Source organism: Sylvia atricapilla, chromosome 8 (genome assembly GCF_009819655.1).
Source record: "Sylvia atricapilla isolate bSylAtr1 chromosome 8, bSylAtr1.pri, whole genome shotgun sequence".
Taxonomy (NCBI): domain Eukaryota; kingdom Metazoa; phylum Chordata; class Aves; order Passeriformes; family Sylviidae; genus Sylvia; species Sylvia atricapilla.
The window spans coordinates 5691179-5711791 of NC_089147.1; the positions used below are offsets into that span (position 1 = coordinate 5691179).

General features: G+C 39.9%; 1 protein-coding gene across 5 annotated transcripts; it reads left to right on the forward strand.

The window, feature by feature from the left end:
- Positions 1 to 1551: 1551 nt before the first annotated feature.
- On the forward strand, positions 1552 to 20403 carry TIAL1 (TIA1 cytotoxic granule associated RNA binding protein like 1). 5 transcript variants are annotated; one of them, XM_066323482.1, is made up of 12 exons: positions 1554 to 1819; positions 8290 to 8386; positions 11602 to 11751; positions 12047 to 12101; positions 12412 to 12499; positions 14415 to 14490; positions 16214 to 16322; positions 16610 to 16705; positions 16791 to 16875; positions 17158 to 17281; positions 17406 to 17498; positions 17758 to 17886. In XM_066323482.1, exons 1-11 carry the CDS (start codon positions 1791 to 1793, stop codon positions 17472 to 17474), a joined length of 978 nt encoding a protein of 325 aa, XP_066179579.1. In that variant the 5' UTR covers positions 1554 to 1790; the 3' UTR covers positions 17475 to 17498; positions 17758 to 17886. The 5 variants fall into 5 exon arrangements, with proteins under 5 accessions (XP_066179581.1, XP_066179579.1, XP_066179577.1 ...); XM_066323480.1 differs by lacking the exon at positions 17406 to 17498 and adding an exon at positions 18757 to 20403 and having other exon boundaries at positions 1556 to 1819; positions 17758 to 17897; XM_066323481.1 differs by lacking the exon at positions 17406 to 17498 and adding an exon at positions 18757 to 20403 and having other exon boundaries at positions 1557 to 1819; positions 11653 to 11751; positions 17758 to 17897.
- The last annotated feature ends 210 nt before the right edge of the window (positions 20404 to 20613 follow it).

Below are 20613 nucleotides of genomic sequence, written 5' to 3' on the forward strand. Positions count from 1 at the left end.
GTGTCTAATTGCTTTATAAAGGGCTTCACTCCTTGGATGTTGCTGTAATTAAATTTATACTCATTTTTTGCCAGGACCTTGAGTATCTCTGAAACTGAAACAAACCTTAGTTTGTTTTTTTTAATTATTGCTGCGTTAGACAAAAACACATTGCCAGGGACTTGGCAGTCCATCCAGTACACACTGCTGCTGATCAGGACTGGGTGCCACAACACCATTCTCTCTCACAGCACCTCACCAGTCCTGCTGCATCATCTCCTCGAGCTGGAGACACTGGAAAATGTCACAACACTCAGAGAATTCCTGGGATTTACTGCCTGTAGACCAAATGTGTGAAATAAGCAAAAAAGTATTTCTTTGATCCCTGCTGGACATGGAGATTCCTGACCTGCAGATCTCTGGCTATTTAAAATCCATGCTTAGAGTATCCCACTAATTCCTTATATATTCAAACTTCTGTGGGATTTTTATACATTTTTAAGAGTTCCTTAAGCCACCTCTCTGCATCCATGTGCCAGAACAACATCTACCAGAAACATGTGCCTGGCAACAGTCTTCGTGTTTAAATTGGAGAAAACAGTACTGTGAGAGCAGTAGGCACGAAAATACCAAGTTTGATAACTATATAAGCAGTTTTCTCTGTGATATTACTATTTTGGAAGAGGGGGGAGGGGTATTTAAGAATATTCAAGATGTGTCAAAACTGATTTGTTTTTCCCCCCCAGAGTGAGAGCGCTGTGGTTATTCTGTAGGAGCTGCATGTGAGGATGCTCGTCCTCTGCCTGTGCAGAGCTATCCTGATCCATTTCCCCACCGACAATTCCTAACTTGGCTTCTCTCGTCTCACACGTCTTTTAAGTTTCTCAATGAACTTACTGAGTTCGCTGTGAGTATGCACAGCCAGGCTGTGGTGGTACAAACACGTGAAATCGGAATTCTTGGGCATCACTGCATCAGAGTGGTTTGAGCTGGAAGGGACCTTAAAAAAACCATCTGCCACACACAGGGGCAGCCACACACGGGGGCAGCTCCCACTCGGCCAGCTTGCTCCAAGCCCCGTGCAGCCCGGCCATCCTTCTCCAGAGGCTGGCGCCGGGTGACACGTCCCGGGGTAACCCAGCCGCCCCCGCCCGGCGCAGGCCATGTGGAACGGCCGGGGTGAGCCTCGGGGCACAGCGGGTCTGGGTCTCTGTCCTCCCCACACGGTGCCAGCGCGCTCCAGCGCAGCCTTGGCAGCTCCGTCCCGCTGCGTGGGGCCGGCGCCGGGCCCGGGACTAGAGCTGGGATTAGGGCCGGGATCGGGACGAAGCGAATCTTCCCGGGCTGCCGGCGGCCAATCGAGGCCGCCCGAACGCGTCCCCGAGGCGCCGCTTCCGCCGTCATGCCGGGAGCTGTAGTTCCCTGCCCGGTGCGCAGCCGTTCTGTGGGCGGCTAGACAAACTACAACTCCCAGCAGCCCGCGGGGCCCCGCCGCGCCGTGCCCGCCCGTGCCTACGATCCCCATCGCGCCTCGCGGCGCCTGGAAGAAGAAGCGGGTCCGGGAGCGCGCGGGGCGGCGCCTGCGCAAAACGCGGCTTCCTGAGCGTCTGGTGGCGGCCGCCATTTTGTGGTGCCGCTTCCCTCTCCCGCTCGGGATCTGCGGCCGCGGGACCTGGCGCGGGGGCGACGCGGAGCGGGGGCAGCCGGGGCCGCCCGCACCCTCCTCACCTTCCCTTTGCCTCCGTGCGCCGCCGAGCCCCTCCGGCGCTGCCCCCGGGCGCGGCTGCGGAGAGCGGCGCTCGCCCACCATCATGGAAGACGACGGGCAGCCCAGGACCCTGTGAGTGAGGAGGGGGCGGCGGGGTGGGCAGCGGGCCCGGGGCGGAGCGGGGCGGGGGCAGGGATGCGCTCCCGGGGAGCGGGCCCGGGGCCTCGAGGGGTGCCGGGGGAACGGAGGGGGCTGAGCGGGACAGAGCGTGTGCGGCAGGGCCGGGAGCGGGGTCCGGGCAGGGGGAGCGGGCGGGGAGCGGGAGCGGAGCGCGGCGGCCCGCGCGGGGATTGCGCTGCTCCGAGCCGGGCAAAACACGGGCGAAGCGCGGCTGGAGCCGGGCTGTAACGGGGTCCATCCCCGGAGCCTCCGGGGTTTGTCCCCGGAGGTTTTGGGGGCGCAGGCGGCCGTCCCAAGCCTCCGCCGGGGGCACAGGCCGCCCCCGGGCCTCCCCTGGCCGGCGGTCCCGGCGCTGGGAAAGTTCTTTGTGCTCTCCCGGCGGTGGGTGGGATGGGCAGCGCCGGGAAACCGGGAGGGATCGCTTTTCCCTCCAGCGTGTCACGGCGTGGTTCAATAACACGCTATCGGGCCCAGCAGAGAGAAAGAACTGTGTGTTGGCCGTGTCTCTCCGGGCTGTTTAGTTGTTTGGTGTCTGTCATCCGTTTTCTGTTTAAAAATCCTAATTTGAGCATTTGGGGGGTGCCGTGGAGTTCTTTTCAGCTTTGCAGATGCGGTTTCGATGAATTTTCTTTGTCCTGTTGGCTGAAACGAGGGAGGCTCGCACTTGTGGTTGGGCACTTGAGAGCAGGGATTTTGGGCTGCTGCTGATTTTAAGCAGTTCCCAGATTTCCAGTGCAGCTGCCAGGGGCTGTGTCGGGCTCGCTGTGAGCCGTGCAGCGTTCGGGCTGGCCCTGGGAGAAAGGCAGGCTCATGCTCGGGCTGCTCAGATGGCAAACACAGCTCAGGACAGTGCAAATGAAATCTTTGTCTATTTAGCTTTCGGGACAGTAGCCTTCAGAAAAGCTCTCCCAAGACAGTCAGCGCTGAAAGCCACTCTTAAAGAAGCTACTGAAACAGTAAAATGTCTCGTAATTCTGTTCTCGCCACCAAAATGATGACTTGGCATTTAAGGCTTCTCAAGGCAATTTGTGGTTTTTTTTCTCCTTTCTAGGTCTGCAAAAGTTCTTTTAAGTCGTTTGTAGTGTAATACGAGTGCTTAGTCCTCGCTCCCTGTGATGCATAGTTTAAATAAGCATGTCTGAAATACTTTTTGTGTTGATTACCCAAATGATCTGAGTTTGCTTTGCCCTCAGAGCGGACCTAGATTTGAGAGTTGTTTTGGAATAGGAGGAGGGAAAAGAGCAGAGTCACACAGTGTTTTATTCAGTTTTATTTTCAAGGCTCCTTTCTTCATTATTGACTCATTTTCTCTCTTTTTAAGAACTGCTATAATTCCCACTAAGTTTTAGTATGTTCTTTTAGTGCCAACAAGTTTGGGTACCACATTGTGGCCATGAGTCCTTCCCAGTAACACATTCCATCAAGGACCTGGCTTAGCCCACTTAGTTACTAACAGGAAAAGACTAAATTTGTACTAAGATGTCTGAAATAGCATCTCTGCAGCTGCCCCAAATGGTTTATTGCACACGTGTGACTGTTTCATTTGTTAAACTAATAAACAGCATGCACATTAATTTCCTAGTAGTTCTGTAGTAACCACAATCACAAAGGGTTACTTTCCTGGAATTATTTGTGGGCTTTTTGCATGGAAGGCAAAAATCTCGCTGTAGCATTTTTTGCATTTTACCTTCTTGTCCTTAATTTTTATCTGAGATGTCTTTAAATTTAGAATAGCAAGTCATGTTTTCAAGATTATTATCCTGAGCACTGCTTTTCATATGGAGCTGTTGTGATCTCATAAATAAAACTCACTGTCCCCTAAGAACAGCAAATAAAAATATTGTTAGTTGAACTTTTAAGTTGTCATTGTTTGGTTTATTTGGGGAGGGGGAGGGGGGAGAAAGTGAAGAACAAATTGTTTCAGTAGCTATTTGACCATGTGCAAAACCATTTGATTGATAGTGTAAGCACTGCTTTATTAATGTCTTAGTTTTTCACTCCTGAAGAAATTAATGAAATCCAAAAATCTGTAAATTAAGAAGGAATTTTCTTTTTTACCAGTGGCAAGCCATTTTTTTTTTAACTTATAAAAAGTAAAATCTACCTAACCACTGTGAACTGAATGTTTATGCCCATCTTAACCAGCTCAGGAATTAGGATTGTCTCAATTTGCAGTACTTACAGGGCTGTTATGTTGTTTCCAGTCATGAACCTCTAAGAATTCAGAATATTTTCTGAGGCTTAATGTAGAAAACCAACACCATTTGCATTTTTCTTTCTTATGTTGCTGAACTTTACAGAGATGTGAAGAATAGCCTTAGATACTTTCTGCCAAAAATCTTTCCAGGGATGGGAGCCTTTTTGTGTGATTTGTCACATGTAATTTTTTAGCTGGTCCTAAAATGAGCTGTGAGCTTCTGATTTTTTTTTTTGTTTTTGTCTTACTAGAACACGTGAAAGCTCTGTTTTCTGTGAGTACTGTTAGATTTCACAGGCTGTATCAAAGTCTTGTTTCTCCTTTAAAGTGAAAACTAAACTATCAGAAACCTGATGTGTTGCTAATGTTATCAGCTCTCGCAGACAACCAGAAAAATTCCAAAGTCGTATATTCTCGTTCAAGCTTTTAGAAATGTTTTGTGTGGTTTGTAGATGTTCGGTGACTGCTCTGAAGTCACTGCATACCTACAGCTGTTATCAGCCTTGCCATGCTGTATCCCCAGTCTGGAATGTGGATAAGGTGCAGGAGTAAAGCTTCACCCCATTCTCTTGTCTTGAACTTCCCTCCAGTTCAGCTCTTGTGCAGCAGTGTTGTCTCCTGGAGGAGGCTACAGAGTGGATTATTCTTGGTATCATTTTATTTCCAGGGGCTCACAAGCACTAGGCAGAGTTGTTAGAATTTCCACGGGCTCTTGAGCACATCAGTTACCTTATTGTTTATCGTAATTCCTTCTTTTAAATATGGAAACTGCTGTTTCTTGCAGTGTGAGAGAGAAATCAGATTTGCTGTCTTACCTCAAAAAGGGATGTAAGGGCATTTTGTGCACCTAAAAGTAGTGGCTGTAAATGTCCCTTTCTTACCTCCCTGTCTAGGGTGCAATACAAACCTGTTTACCTTCAAAAAGAGTTTTTCTGCTTAAGCCAAAGAGTTCCAAAATTCATTATGGACTGATATGTGCCTCTTGTGTTCTACAGATAGTTCCACAACATCTGTGAATTTCAAGTAATTTGTTACTCTTTGTGTTGTCAGCAGAAGTGTAATAGATTAAAAAATCATGTCACAACATCTATCTGTCTATAGGTTGTTGGGATTTTTTTAATAGCTGCTGATTAATTGGTATTTAGGTGCTTCAGGCTTGCAGAAGGGAACAAACATTGTTGCCTTTGTGCAAAACCCACAACTTTTGCTGCCCTGTCACATCATCCAAGACCACCTAAAATAAAAGTTTAGTAAATGCTTCTTCCCTGCTGGGTTTTATAGTTTTTAAAAAGTTCGTATAATTCATCGTCTAGAATGTATCGGTCCAAAAAGACTGACATACCCAACAGCAGCATGTTAGGGGTGTTCTGGTTTCCTGAGGTGTGGCTCTGATAATTTTGATTTCAAGCACAGAAGATGCTCCTCTGTTACATCACTGTAAATGGAGCTGGGAAGGGGAAAGCTGACCACAGGCTGGCCATGGGTAGTGGGTGATTAGCATCAGCGAAGCCAAGTTTTGTGTTTCCAGGAAGGTGAGGTGTCTGTTCCTGACCTGCTGAATGTATTTATTTCTTTAGTTCTGTGGTGTTCAGACAGTCACACTGAACGTATTTGCTTGTCTGGTTTTATTCAAGTCCTCTCTGACTGTACTGAGGGAGGTGATGTGACTGCAGTCTGCTGAAATGGTTATACGAAAGTAACAGTCAAGTCTTACTTTTTAGCATATTGTTGCAAATTCGTAGAGGTTTGTATTCCCGTATTTGACATTTGGTTTGAGAAATTCGGGTCTCTCTGGGTGTTGTCCTTGCCTGTGCAGTATTCTCAGTGTGTGCATTACTGAAGTTTGAGTTTTAGCAACTTGGGCAGGGTGGGAATGCCTCTGACTAATGGTGATATTATGCACCAAGGCAGAATTTATCATACACATTTAGGGAATTAATGGCCCAGTAGGATTTCACATCCCATCTGAATCCAGCAGTCAAGGTGGTCCTGATTTTTATGAAAAGGCAGCTTGTTTCGTACATGATGCAACATTCTCTCAGGTCTGTCTTGCTGAAGACATGGTGGTATCAAAAAAGCACCTAGTATATCTTGTGTCTTCTATCAGTTAGTGTAACTTTTCTTACCTTAGTTGAATAGATTGCTGAGGAATAGCTTTCCCTGGCCTTTTTTATTTTCTTTTTTTTTAATTTTTGTCAGGCAAGAGGAGTTTTCCAGCGTGATTTTCAGACTCCTTGTGTTTCCCAAATACATGTTAATATTATGCAGAAGAGGATGATGTTTGGATGATGTTTTTTTGTTAGTGTTAATTGTACTCCTTACTCTATCTGCTTTGCAGTAGAAATAATGTTAATAAGTCTTCACTGTGTTTAGTTTCATATGTGCTGTGAAGGCTCAGTGTTAGTGAATACTGTTCTGCAGCATACAGAGGAATCCAGTACTGGCAATAAGTTCAGAGCACCACTGACCCTTTATGTTGGAATTCCTACTGGAATACACATTTTCCATCTGATTTTAGTAGTATCTGCAACAGTTAATATTTCCACTAAAAGCTATTAGTGATTTACAATTTATTCTTGGTGAATGATTAACAAAAATTGAGTTAATATTTCAGAAAGAAGGTATGGATAAATGTTTAACTACTAAGTTTTCAGGATAGAACTGAAAAGTCAGTGAGATGGACAAATTGTCCTGTAAGGGGTCTTTGAGTTCTGCCGTTTTTAACTTCTCTGCTGAAAAGCTTCCTCACAATCCAGGCTTCTGCTAATGACTTGTGTTAATTCATACGTATTTAATAAGAAACTAATGAGTACATGAAGGATTTTAGTGGATGTTCTACATTCAGGTGATACTTCAGAAACTCACTCTGGATCTTGTGGCATTGGAGTCCTGCTGAGGAAGTGCAGAATTGCCCCGTAGTTGCTGAAAGGAGAACGACACAAACAAACCTCTGTTGATGACATTGTGTGGTGTTCTGATGAAAACAAACAGTGTCCATTTTAATTTTGCTGATCCAGATGAAAGTCCAGCTGTCAAACACAGAATTGGCTTTTCCAAAAATTTCAAGGGTTGCCTCTCAGAGCAATTTCAAAGCACACCTTTAGTTACCTCAAAATAAATTTGTCTGGGAGCAATAAGAAACGCTCGTTCACATTTATGAGCACTGTATTAACAGGTCAGGCTGACTTTAGTTTGCAGTTTGATGACGTTCTGTAACTGACCAGAGTAAAATGAATAAAATGTATATTCTTTCAGCTTCTAAATCACAGAAGTTCTGCTCTTCTTATTGGTTGCACTTGAATTCTTTATGCCTTGACAGGCTTATTTGTAAAGTTGATGAATGTCCCTCTGCTGATGGCTTCTGACATCTGTTACTGCAACAAGCCTTTCTCTTAACTGATCATGTTGTTTACAATTTGATTACACGTTAGTCAAATTGTGAAAAAGAATTTAGTTTTGCATTCAGGACTTTCTCAGCCATTATTGTGACCTGATAAATCTAGGACTCTTATCCAAACTTGATGAGCATTTCAAAACTTGGAATTCCTTCTCAAGATTTACAAACTAACAAAAATCAAGAAGCCTGGGTGATATTAAAATAACACTGCCAGAGTTTTGGGGGCTATTACAGAGATGGGAGCTGCTGAGATAGATGCTTTACAGGGCATTCCTATGGCAGAATGCTGCATGAATTGCCTTGTCTGTTGGTGAGTGGGCTGCCTTTCCAAATGTTCAGGCAAACAGAAAAGTTGAGTTGGTTGATTGCAAGGCAGCACAATTTGTCCGAGAGCTGCTCCTGAGCTCATGGGAGTTTGATGTGTGTTTGTACCCAAATTCAGAAGGATTCTTGATGAGGTACTCAGTGGGAAGTGAAACTTAAAATATCATTGCCCAGTTGGTTGCTTGTTCTGCACAACATTCTTGAGCAATGCTCTTTGTGTTTTTGACACCCTCGTGCCAAGGAAGTGATTGGCACTGGGTCTTGGTGTCCAGTGCTGTCTGAACTGAGCTTCACTCCTCACTTGTGAGGCCAACATTATAATTTAGAAACCACATGAATACTGCATTAAAACTATGAAATAATTTGTAAATACTGACTTTAAGATACCTGAGATGTTTTAAAGGGAGATTCTTTATAGTTGTTTTAAGTTTTTAAAACCATAATTCTGTTTTAAAAGATGACAATTTCTGGTTTAAAATCTTGGTTTTTTGTTTCCTTGTGTAGCTATGTAGGAAACCTCTCCAGAGATGTGACTGAGGTTCTCATACTTCAGTTATTCAGCCAGATTGGACCATGCAAAAGCTGTAAAATGATAACAGAGGTAAGGCCTTCCACATCTGGGGGGGTAGCAAATGTAGTGTAACTTTCTCCTAAGTTGTCCAAAACAAATGAAGTTCAGGGCTTCTTTTGAGGTTACTGGCAGTGGGTTTCTTTGGGTCGATTGGGTTTGGCTTTGGGGATAACTCTTTGCAGGAGAGACCTGGTGTGTGCAATCCTGTGCTTTGACCTGTAGCCCTTTTATCAGCTGGTGATGAGATTCCACTTTATCTAAAAGATTGTTACCCCCTCTTTGCAGAATCACATTGTTCTGATGATCAGAAACCTTATTATTTCAAGTGTTTTTCATGGATATTTTGTACATTTTTCACATTATTTGAACGTGAGCCTCAGTAATTCTTGTTTAAATTCTCTTGAATAATTAGTTCTTTGCTATGGATGAAAAGTAAGAAATCCTTCAAAATAAGTTTGACTCTTCCTCAACTTTTTCTGCTCTGGTTCAAATACCTCTTGTCTGCACCAGTACAAGTAGCTCTTGTCTGCAGCTGTCTGCTCTTAAATTAATTTTTCCTTGAAACAAAGTGACAAAATTTCCATAGTATTCCAGATAAATTTTTGCACAGAGTGCTGGTAAGTATTAATGCTTTCTTATCTCCACTGTAAGTACTCTGGTACCTTTATGGTTGGCAGCCATTTCTGTGAGCTTTTTGACACATCCTACAAACCTTCTCTTGCCCTGGTATTTTTCCTTCCTTCTGTGTTTATAACTGGTAAGCTTTGAGCAGACAGGGACTAATGAGCTTCTGCCAGGTTTAAGCTTTGGTCCTTCATCTCTGGTTTCTGTGTACTCTTCATACTTTTTACCACATCTTCTGCTTGATACTAACTTGTAATTACAGATTTCTTGAGGACAGTTACAGTAGTTTTATGTCAAGATTGTTAATGAAAGTATTAAAAGGCAAGTCTTGTGACTAGACTTCTTTAGGAATGCTTCCACAAAGTTCCCTTCGGGCTTCTCCTTTCAATGTGTCACACAGCTTGTTTGTTTCTTTGTTTTTAGCTTATCATCAACTTGCTGCTTGTGTAATCACTCTCATCTTTGTCTGGACTAATAACTTTCCCATGTGACACTTTTCTCTGCTGCATTTGCTTTAAGTTTATTGGAGAAAAATAACAGAAGGCTGCCAGATCACAGTTGCTGGTTTTTCTCTGAAGAAGCAGTTTGATTGTCATGTGCTCTGCAGACATAAGGTGCTGCTGCTCCCACCTTTGGCTGGGTGAGAGCTGCTAGCATCAGTTTGGTTTCTTGAGGAGCAGATGAGAAATTCCAACATTTTTGCCTTGATTGAGGCTTTGCGGTTTTAAAATCTTTCCATAAGTGAGACGTCTTTATGAAACAAGTAGATGAACAAAAACTGCTGGCAGCTGTACTCAGTCACACGGAGGTGACCTCAGCACCTGCCAACAAACAGTCACAGAAGTGCAGGTTGGATTCTAGACTGGACTGCCCTGTCCATGGTGTGCATTCTTCTACAGCGTGTGATAAACCTGTCCTAGGAACTGAGTCATGGTTAGGTGGTTCTTAGCATCCAACTTAGGATAGTACCACCATCACCTTTTAAAAACCTGTGAGTTTTTCCATTTTAGCCAGTTGTATCAAGTCATCCTTTTTCTTTTGTAGAGTATGTGGCATGAACACATCAAATGTTGAAAATTTTCAAGTGTTTCTTTTGGGGGTTTATAATACCCAGGCTGGTGGCACAGTATTTGTAGATAGTTTGGACACCTAAAGGTCTGAGTGTGTAAAAAAGAGATTCTTCTCATGTTCAGTCAAGTTCTCAGTTCTAAATACCTCCCTTAAATCTATAAGTAAGGCTGCACTTCAGCTGAAGCATAAACTACTCTATTTCCTAAAGAAGCCTTAAATGGGTTTCCCAAAGTAGTGTGGGAAGAGGGGTGAATTAAGGCTTTCTTTTTTGGGGCATCTGAGGTGAGTGTGCTTGCAGAGAACTTTGTGACTGAAACTTTTTTTATCCTCTCAGGTCCATTTTCTCTCATCTGTTCGTTGTGCATCCGTTAGAGGCCCCAGGTAGTGACAGTGTTCAGGAGGATGACTTCAGACTCCCTGACCAATTTAAGTGTATAAAGGCCTTGTGATCCCTTCAACTGTTGCATCTGAACAGCTTCAGAAGTAGAGAAGTAGACAGGGCTATGGTTGAAGCTGTACAATCCAGTTTTAGGGGGAAGGATTAGAATTGTTCCTAAGTGTAAGTGTGTATGAGTTGTCAGAAGTTAAATAGGACTGCTGGAAAAGGCTTCTCTTAACCTGTGTTACATCTGTGTTCTACCTGGCACTGGGAGAGGTTGATAATGAGAATACTGATGCCAGAGCAGGTCCTCTGTGCTAGACCCTTCCCTGTCCATGTGAGAAATAACCTGTTTAGGGTAATATTGGTGTTTATCATATTTTGGTCTGTGCATGTGCTGAATAGTTAATGGAAATGTTTTGGTTAGCGTTTCTGTACTCATTACATCTTGGAGGTAGATCACATCCAGTGTTCTCAAGTTGGCATTCTCGACATCCTTTCCACTTGATCACCTTTTCAGAAAACTCTTCTGTTCTTTGCACTTTATACTCTGCTGTATTTATTACTTCAGTGACCTCTGTCAGTGAGTGTTTTTAAAGGTGATTTGATAGGCCATCCTACAAAAACAGGTTGTACTCAAGGTTTAACAAAGTTAACAGTCAATTGATTAATATCTTTTTCCCTCAGTCAAACTGGAGTTCTTTTAAAAGGTTGATTCCCAGTTGTTTGCTGTGGCATTTTTCACTTGAGGCTGACACAGTGCTGCTTCCAGGTTGCTGCCTGCTGGTGGTTTACAGTCAAGTAAAAGGAAAGACTTTTTAAGTAGGGCAAGAGAAAATTGTTGAAAATGTGTCTGGGGAGTAGACCTTTCTAGCTTTGAGTGTGCATGAGGCAGTTTTGTTCTTCTCTCCATTCTTCCCTTTCCCCACCCCCCTTTCCATCCAGTTTGCAGATCACTTTTCTGATCAGTTATTTTTAGTTCAGTAAACTTCAGTCCTCATTTAAAGCAAGCTATCCTTCAGGAACTGCTAGACCTTTGATTAAAAAAAAAATCCATCTTAATAATTCTTGCATTTAAGTGTAATGTCAAAGGCTATTTCATAAATCTGATGCAAATCATTCTGAAAGTTTCTAGCTATAAGTAATATATTTTCCTGGATTTTCTTCTCAGCAACCCGATAGCAGAAGGGTCAACTCTTCTGTTGGATTTTCTGTTTTGCAGCATACAAGCAATGACCCTTATTGCTTTGTGGAATTTTATGAACACAGAGATGCAGCTGCTGCATTAGCTGCTATGAATGGGAGAAAAATTTTGGGAAAGGTAAGTTGCTCACGTGGTAATCTTAGATGTAAAGAATATAGATTTGCGTGAAAATATTATCAAAACCGTTGAAGATGTTTTACCAAGATTAAATATTGATAGAATAATCTTTCAAAAGTAGTGATATTAAAAGAATAAGTCGTGTTTAGGTGTATGATTTGTGATGTTCTGTTTATGATGGTGTTTTATATTAAGTGATGATTTGTAAACATTGACAGTTGTAACCCACCCTTGAATGAACTTATAAAATGTATGAATTTTGTGAATTTATACTAAATCTTATACTTGTTTTCAGGAGGTCAAAGTAAACTGGGCAACAACACCAAGTAGCCAGAAAAAAGATACATCCAGTAAGTAATGTAATGCCACAGTATCACTTCTACACGAATCCTTCACAAAATGGTAAAAATTTGTCATAAATGCATTTAAACATAACTTCTCTCCTTCCCATCTAGTGTTTAATAGAACTGTGCAAACTAATTCTTCTGTTTCTGCCTTACAACTGGGGAAACCGGAGTGGACAGATTAAATTGCTGCTGCTCTTCCCATGGAATCCTGAGCGTTCCTGATTCCCAGTGCTGTGTGCAGAGCATCACTTTCTCAGGAGTTGAAACTTTAGATAGCAGTTAAATATTTGATTAGTAAATTATTTATTTTCAGATCACTTCCATGTGTTCGTTGGGGATTTAAGTCCAGAAATAACAACAGAAGACATCAAGTCAGCATTTGCTCCTTTTGGCAAAATATCGTAAGTATCATCATAAACATTTCCATTATCAGTGAGAAAATGTGATAGTGAAAATGTGTTTTAAGTTGAAATGTTTCTTATCTATTGATATGATTTTTGTGCTGTTCATTTCCTTGTGGCGGGTGGCTGGGTGGGTAGTAAAGAGGGGTTGTATCTCAGTGTGTTTCACAATGTAAATACAGTAATGTTATTGTGCTTTGGTTTGCTGAAAGCAATGTCATTTTAACCTAATTTATATGCTAATATCCTTCAACTTTTTATTAAAATGTAATTACTGCTCTTAGTGTGATTTTTTTTTGGTGTTGAGAATGTGTACAGAGTAGTGACTTGACAACTGGTATATATTGTATCCTGGGTGTGTTTTATGTGCATTTTTGCTGCATTTCATTTGCACTGTGGAAAACTGGGCAATTGGAATATAATTCTATAAAGCAGCTAGTTAATAACTTGGGAATGTTTTGAAAACTAATACTTATGAGAATGAAATCTGGGGTTTTTTTTGAATGATAATGGGATGAATTACAATTATAATATCTTAAATGAAAGAATGGTGACTTTACAATATGTGCACATTTCTGCCAGTTAAGAGAATGTGTCTTTAAACTTCTCATGGACAATTCAGGTGATGCTAAATCACCTGGTTTTCTAATTGGAACATATTTAACATTACAAAATCCTTCAGAGTGCTAAAGTATATATGTCCTAAAGAGTAATGCTACCAAAAAAAAAAAAAAAAAAAAAAGTCTGTTAATGTTTCATCAGTTTATAAAAATCAAAGTTGCACATGAACGTTTTTGTACTACTTTACAGGAATATATTTCTAAGAACAAAATTCTTATTTTTCTCTTGTTCTGTACGCATATTTTTAAATGAATCATAAATCTTATTTCTTACCTCTGCTGTTTTGTTTACTTTGCTTTTTGTCTCTTAATGTGGTAAGTAGTACTGTTTTAAAAATCAATTTAAAAAGAATAATTCAGGTTTCTGTTTCTCAATCTATATTTATACCTGAGACCTGCAGTTTTTCTAAAGTCCAAGTCACAATTAAAAGTAATAGCATTCTGGTTATTTTGCAGAATTGCTCATAAGAATGGACAGGATCTTGAAGGCTAACTGCAAGGAACTGTGCACACTGGAACTCAGTTGTAGATTTTTTCTCATTTCTATTTATTCTTATTATACATTATTTATATATACATATTTTAGTATTTACATTTTAACATTCTATATTCAGTGCAGTTCTATATTTCCAATCATTTTAACTTACTCACTAAAATTTCTGTGTAAATTTGTTGTTTTCGTACTGGTGTGCTTAGCATTGTTGTTAGTTTTATTCTCCTTTCTTAAATTTCTGAAAATGTCAATTTTTCAAAATTTACAGCTACCCAAACTCCAAAATGATGGTAGAGAATTGACCAAGAAAAATAAAGAAATCTGTTAACAGGCCATGTATGCCTTTTAATTCCTATTTTTTCCTCTTTTTCGATTTTTTTAATATTTCATATATTTTGTATCACTAGGCAGAAGACATTTAACTATTTAGAAAATGCATGGTAAATTAGATAGAATTGTTACAGTAATTTATAGAACAGTAAACCTTAGAGGACCCTAGCCAATAGAATATTAGAAAAGGAAACTTTGTTTCTCTTATACTTCAAATTTGAACATTCTAGTTATAGCCAGTATAGGTTATGTGCATAGGTTGCATGTTTATTACATGTTATTTTTTTTGTCCTACTGCTTTTTTCTAACAGGTAAAGAAGCAATAGGGAGAGTTCAGGAATGACTGTAGTTTTAGGGCTAACTGAATTTATAAGAAAAAATTATGCTCACAATACAGTGTGTGTGGTTCCTTTTAGTTTTTATTTTGCAGGTTGTCAATACTACCCTCATATAGCTGTGCTTCTTTTCACAGGGATGCACGGGTAGTTAAAGATATGGCAACTGGAAAGTCAAAAGGCTATGGTTTTGTATCTTTTTATAACAAACTGGTGAGTAATCACAATGCAGGTTTAAAATAGTTCTTATTTTCCATTTTTAGTTTTGCCTGTTTCTGTATTCACTGTTTATTAGACTTCACCCAGGGAAACAATCTACACGTACAGGAGCTGTATGTATGTTTAGGACAACGTGGGGAAACTGTGAATCATTTTCCTTAAGCATTTGGCATGGATAAAACACAGAGTTCCAGGGCTTTAGGCATATATAAAGCCTGTTTGTGTGGTCAGAAGTCTTACATGTCAGATCTCTTTTGATGTCCTATAACTGTTACCTGCAGCTGTCATAATCAAAGAAGAAGTTTTAGTTTCTTCAAATCTGTCAATGCCATAAGATAGTGCAATTGAATGCCTTGATTTAGGGTATTTTTCCAGTTACACTGTCTTTGTCCTGTGTTAAAGCTGAAAAAGCAAGGAATAACTGTTATTTCCTTGTACCCCTCTTCCTTTATCATACACTTGTATTTGGTTCCTGTGACCACAGGGGAACTGGAACAGTCATGGACTTAAAGTTACTGGATTCTTCTCAGACTAAGCCATTAAAGTACCAATTTGAAATTTGTATTCGTTCTACAAAATGAATGGATGAATTCTAAACATAGTATTAAAAAGTACTCTAAATTTTATGTCCTGATTTCTGTCCTTGCCCACAGCAGCTGCATCTGTGGGTTTATGGTGTGACTGTTCTGAACTGGTAGTTTAAGGCCTGTTTTTTAGAATGTATCGTTCTGCTAGATTTGGGAAAATAGGATATGCTCCCAGACTTCAGGTACTCAGCCTGAGCTCTTAATGCATAACATGGTTAAGAGAAAATTGAATTTCTGCATTGGAGTGGATCAGTTATGGCTTGGGCTCTGTTCCATGTTTGTCTCAGCTGTGATCCTCAAGCCAGGGTAGCAGCAAGATTCATCAGAGTGTTTTCTAGTCAGTTTATTGTGTGTTCACCGTGTTTTAGGAACCAAGGGTGCTTGAATCAGTTGGGGTGTTTCATTGTCTGCTGGTTTGACTTTGTCTTTCAGATTGGGTTTTTCTTTTCTTATTGGTCATCTTTTGTATTTTCATTTTTGTATTTATGTGCTTTCAAAGTGAGTACTCAATATAATTAAAACCTAGAAAGATCAAGGTCCTGAGTTTGAGAAGAGAATTCTGGCTGGAAGGAGCTCACCTTTGACTTGTCCACGTTTTCTTTGTCCCTTGTGCTTGGCAACTTTTCCTTAAGCTTTGTGCCCTTGGAAAAGCGTTTCAAGTGTGCTCTGCCTGCCTTCTTCCAAAGCAATTGGGAGACAAATTGCTTCTTGCAGCTGTTGGCAAACTTACCCCTGTTTAGCAGATGTTCCTGCTTACACTGTGATTGTCTTCAGTTTCATGATTGAGATAAAAAGTGGGCCATGGATCCTCCTGTGTGCTCTTACAATGAGTTTAACATGCAGAGAACTTACAAAGCATCTGTTGCACACCTCCAGGAAGTAAAAGAAACATTTAATGATAGTTGTTTTATTTCAGTGTTTTTACCAAATGACTTCTGAGGGCCTTCTCTGTAACCAGTTGTCTACATGTTAATTAATGTTTGTCTGCTTGCTATGATTGTTCAGAATTTCATACTCTGAGTACTGCTACTGGTTTTGTTGATGGCATTAACTGATAACCAAGTCTTAGGGGTAGATTTGTACATGTTTTTTGTTTGAAAGTGCTACAATCTGTGTTTTAATCTCTCCAGGATGCAGAAAATGCTATTGTACACATGGGAGGCCAGTGGTTGGGAGGCCGCCAGATCAGAACTAACTGGGCAACAAGGAAACCACCAGCCCCCAAAAGTACACAAGAAAGTAAGAGCTTCATGTCATGCTGTGTTGTGTTTGCTGTCTTTTCACTGTTCAGTGGGGGACTAAAACATAAACCAAAATCATGTCACTTAAACCACATATTAACTTGCCTTCCAGATCTTGATTAGATTTTTTTTTTTTTGGTGTGTTGTATCAGCATAGTGGTGGCACTACTGATCTGGTCATAAAATATTGAATGTGTTTGTTAAATGTGAGATTCGTGCTTGTGTAAGGTAAGTGTCTGGGTTACTGTCAGCCCACTGCTGAAAACCAGCCTTCTCTCTTTATAGATAATACAAAACAGTTGAGATTTGAAGATGTAGTAAATCAGTCAAGTCCAAAAAATTGTACTGTGTACTGTGGAGGAATTGCCTCGGGGCTAACAGGTATGAAGTGTTCTCTTATTTTTTATTACTGAAAACTTTTTGGACACTAGGATGGCTACTAATTGAAAAACATCTTATGTTGTAGATCAACTTATGAGACAGACTTTTTCACCGTTTGGACAGATTATGGAAATAAGGGTGTTTCCAGAAAAAGGTTACTCATTTGTCAGGTATGGACAGAGAAAGCAAAATCTCTGGGTCTGTGCATGTGGTAATGCTTTATCTCTTTGTCCTGGACTTGTCCTGATAGAGTAAAAGCTGTTACCATATACTCATCAAATAATTTGGAACTTGTAAAAAGGGTCACTTGTGTTTTTACCTGAGAAGATGAATGTTTGTGAAAGTGGATGCTTTTCTTTGGATTTCCTGTATGCATGGAGTCACTGTTTTTTAAGTAATCAGGTGGAAGTACTGTAAAACATAACATTAGTTTGTTTTTTTACATTTTTTAGGTTTTCAACCCATGAAAGTGCAGCACATGCTATTGTTTCAGTTAATGGAACCACAATTGAAGGACACGTTGTTAAATGTTATTGGGGTAAAGAATCCCCTGATATGACTAAAAACTTCCAACAGGTAACTGTACTTAATCTTTTCTTTGTAGTACAAAAGAAATTGTGTATATACCTGTAATGACTTCCCAGTTATAATGGCTAAATTTTGTGGTGGAGTTCTTATGAAATTCCATGTTCTGTCTCAGTTATGTTCCAGTTCATCAAATTGGGCTAGTGATTTTGATGGAATATCTGTTACTGTCTTCTGGATATGATCCAAGATAGGGAGAAACTTTGAGGTAATTTTAATTCTTGCTGTTTTGCTAACTGCAGATTAGGTGGCTGTCCAACCAAATAGTCTTTGGGGTTTCAAGCACACACAAATAGATTTTTCAGTACAAGGATCTAATTAAGTCATAGTGACATCTTACTTTTCAGATCTCTTTATTGCTTGTTTTAGCTCTCTGATTGATATAGCCAAAACTTTGCCTTCAGCAGCACAAATGCAATGTACAACATCTCTAGAACCTGAAGTACAATGGATTATTCTTTCTGCAGGTGGATTACAGTCAGTGGGGACAATGGAGCCAAGTATATGGAAATCCACAACAGTATGGGCAATATATGGCTAATGGGTGGCAAGTACCATCATATGGAATGTATGGCCAAGCATGGAATCAACAGGGTTTTGGAGTAGAGTGAGTAATTATATTTAATTTTTTTAGAATATTCCAAGAATGCTGTATCTTAAGTTTCAGGCTCATTTGGGTCAAGGGTTGCACAAGGTTTCAAACTTGTAAGGGGATTCCTGTGTGCTTAAAGTTTATGTTCAGTGTTTGCCATGAGCAGGTGGGGTGGGGTGAGTCACTCTGAATTGTATCTGATGGCACATACCATGTGTGATGGAGGCACAAAGACCACCCAGGGTGATAAAGGTTTGGGGGGGTGGTCTTCTCTGGTATCTAAATATCTTCTGGATACTGACTTGAAGTGATGAGTCTGAGTCAGGACCTGGATATTTGCCTACAGGAAGAGAAGGAGCTCTCTCACAGAGTACACACAGACACTTTAACTTGTGCAGTTTCAGATTTTGGGTGGACTTTAATAATGGATCTCTTGAAGACTGAAGTCTTGACAAGAACTCTTTGTTTTAACATAATTTTGAAATAACCTGTTTGCCTAGTTCTTCATTGTCTGGTGCCAATTAAATATATTGACCCCTGATAAACCCATCACTGGTGTTCATGCCTGTGAGGTATTGGATATTTCTTTCATTTCTGTATCACTGATTCAGTTCCAGCCAGCTGTGTGTGTCCATGCCTTTGGAGGCAGGTGCCATATCCAACTGGTACCTAAGGTTTGTGGGGTTTTTGTTCTTAAAAAGCTCATGATATTTTCAGGAGTCACATGTTGAAGAGTTTAACCTGAATTACTCATTAAATAGAAATAGTTCTATTTTGATTCAAGTAGTTGTGTAGGAAGTATGTTTTTATGGTTTTTTGTTTGTTTTAAGTTGCTTTTCCCTACGTTTTTTTAACCATCCTGTTTCTTTTTAAGCCAATCTCCATCTGCTGCCTGGATGGGTGGATTTGGTGCTCAACCTGCCCAGGGACAAGGTGCTCCTGTAATACCTAACCAAGCTGGATATGGTATGGCAAGCTACCAAACGCAGTGAGCTGGGACTCTGTTTAAAAGTGTGTATTTCATGATAGGCTGCAATTTCCAGTAACATTCTGAAGACTGGAATGTAGACAATGAAAAAAAAAAAGAAAATATTTATTTTAAAAATGGAAATGTTTGGAACCTTTAGCACAGCTTTGCTTTGGTGAAGGACACAAATGTCTTCTAGTTCTGCCTTTTTAAGTTTTTGTTCATGATGGATATGAACATGTTTTTCTTTGTGTACAAAAATTAAAAATAAAGTCAATAAAGACAATTCTGACTACAAATTTTGATATAGTAGGAGAAATGGCTAATGGATTTAATCTTTAGGTTACCATTCCTTTTTTTTTTTTTTTTTTTTCTTGTTTGTTTTTTTGTTTTTGTTTTGTCTTCAGTGTTTTATATCATTGTGCTTTTAAGAGAAGTGACGTTGAAAAACAACGAGTTGCTTTTATTAGTTGAACACACATCCTGAAATAAACTGTGGACCAATCACTACAACCTGCAAGACAGTATTGAGTTTTCAAGAAACCTATGGACACAGCTCAAAGTATATGTAGGTCTTGGAATAATTTTTTTAAAAAGTATTTAATTTTTCTACATGCTTACAGAAAACAGCTGATACAACGAATAGTTCAGTCTGAAATAAAAAACAGTACTGTCTGAGAAATTTCACACAACTTTTACTGTCCACATTCAGGCACACGTTGAAACTTTTCAGAGCTGGTTTGCTTGTTAAAACTGTAGTAGTTTACATTTAATTTTGAGAAGTAAAAGCGTTTTTACAAGTATATTGTTTGTATTCAAATCAGACAGTCATACTTGGGCTTTTACATAAAGTTTGAAGGCTACACATTGTAAATATTTCATAATTACAGTGTTTCAAAAGCATGCTCAAACATAGAAGTAGCAATGTAATTATTCAAAGTAATACTTAATATACCCTACTGCTTTAAATGCAGTAGATTGACAAGAATGTGCAAGACTGACATTTCCAAAGTTGGCTATTATGTAAAGTTACATAAAGAACTATAACAAAGAGCCTTAATTTTAATTTCATAAATCTTTAATGCATCACCTTTTTGTCATTAGAAATACAAATTTTTTGCTTTACATTATTTGGTATGTAAATACCTTGGTTAACAACCTTGTAAACCTATTTCAAGGTTATTATAAGTTGTATAGTATCTTGAGTGTTTTGAAAAATCTTGATGTTTTTTAAGTCTAGAAATATTTTGCCCAAGAATTTTTTAACAAGATTGTTAAAAACATCTTATTTTAGAGAATATTCAATGTGCCATTTGGTAAATGGAGATGCAGTTGAAACAGTACACTGAGTTGTGACTTATTTTTAATTAAAGTTTTTGTCTTTATGGGTGGTTTGCATGTGATGAACTTGTACAGAGGCTGGGTTGTTTGTGTACTGAGTGTGTAAATGGATAAATCATGAAGATGTTTAAATGGTATACTTGGGTTATTTCTGAATTATTTTATGGATACCTTGATATAAACTGCCTCAATAAATTTGAAGTTGAAAATGAATGTAAGTTAGATATAAGTAATGTGTCCTCCCTGTGACAGCTAGAGGGTGCAAATGCCTCAGCTGTAATGTGGAATGCTGAGGCAGGCACGGTTGGAAGGGAAAGAGTAGGATTTGCAATGGTAGTTAAGTGAAGCAAACTTGCATTTTAAAAGAAACAGAAAGCTTGGTTTTTAGAGGTGGTAGTTCTAAGTGAGTGTCTGAGAAGCTGT

Coding starts and splice junctions, on each gene's coding strand:
- TIAL1 (XM_066323480.1), top strand. CDS start 1,791: ATGGAAGACGACGGGCAGCCCAGGACCCT. Junction 12,102..12,411: donor CCAGAAAAAAGATACATCCA/GTAAGTAATGTA, acceptor ATTTATTTTCAG/ATCACTTCCATGTGTTCGTT. Junction 16,323..16,609: donor CCCCAAAAGTACACAAGAAA/GTAAGAGCTTCA, acceptor CTCTCTTTATAG/ATAATACAAAACAGTTGAGA.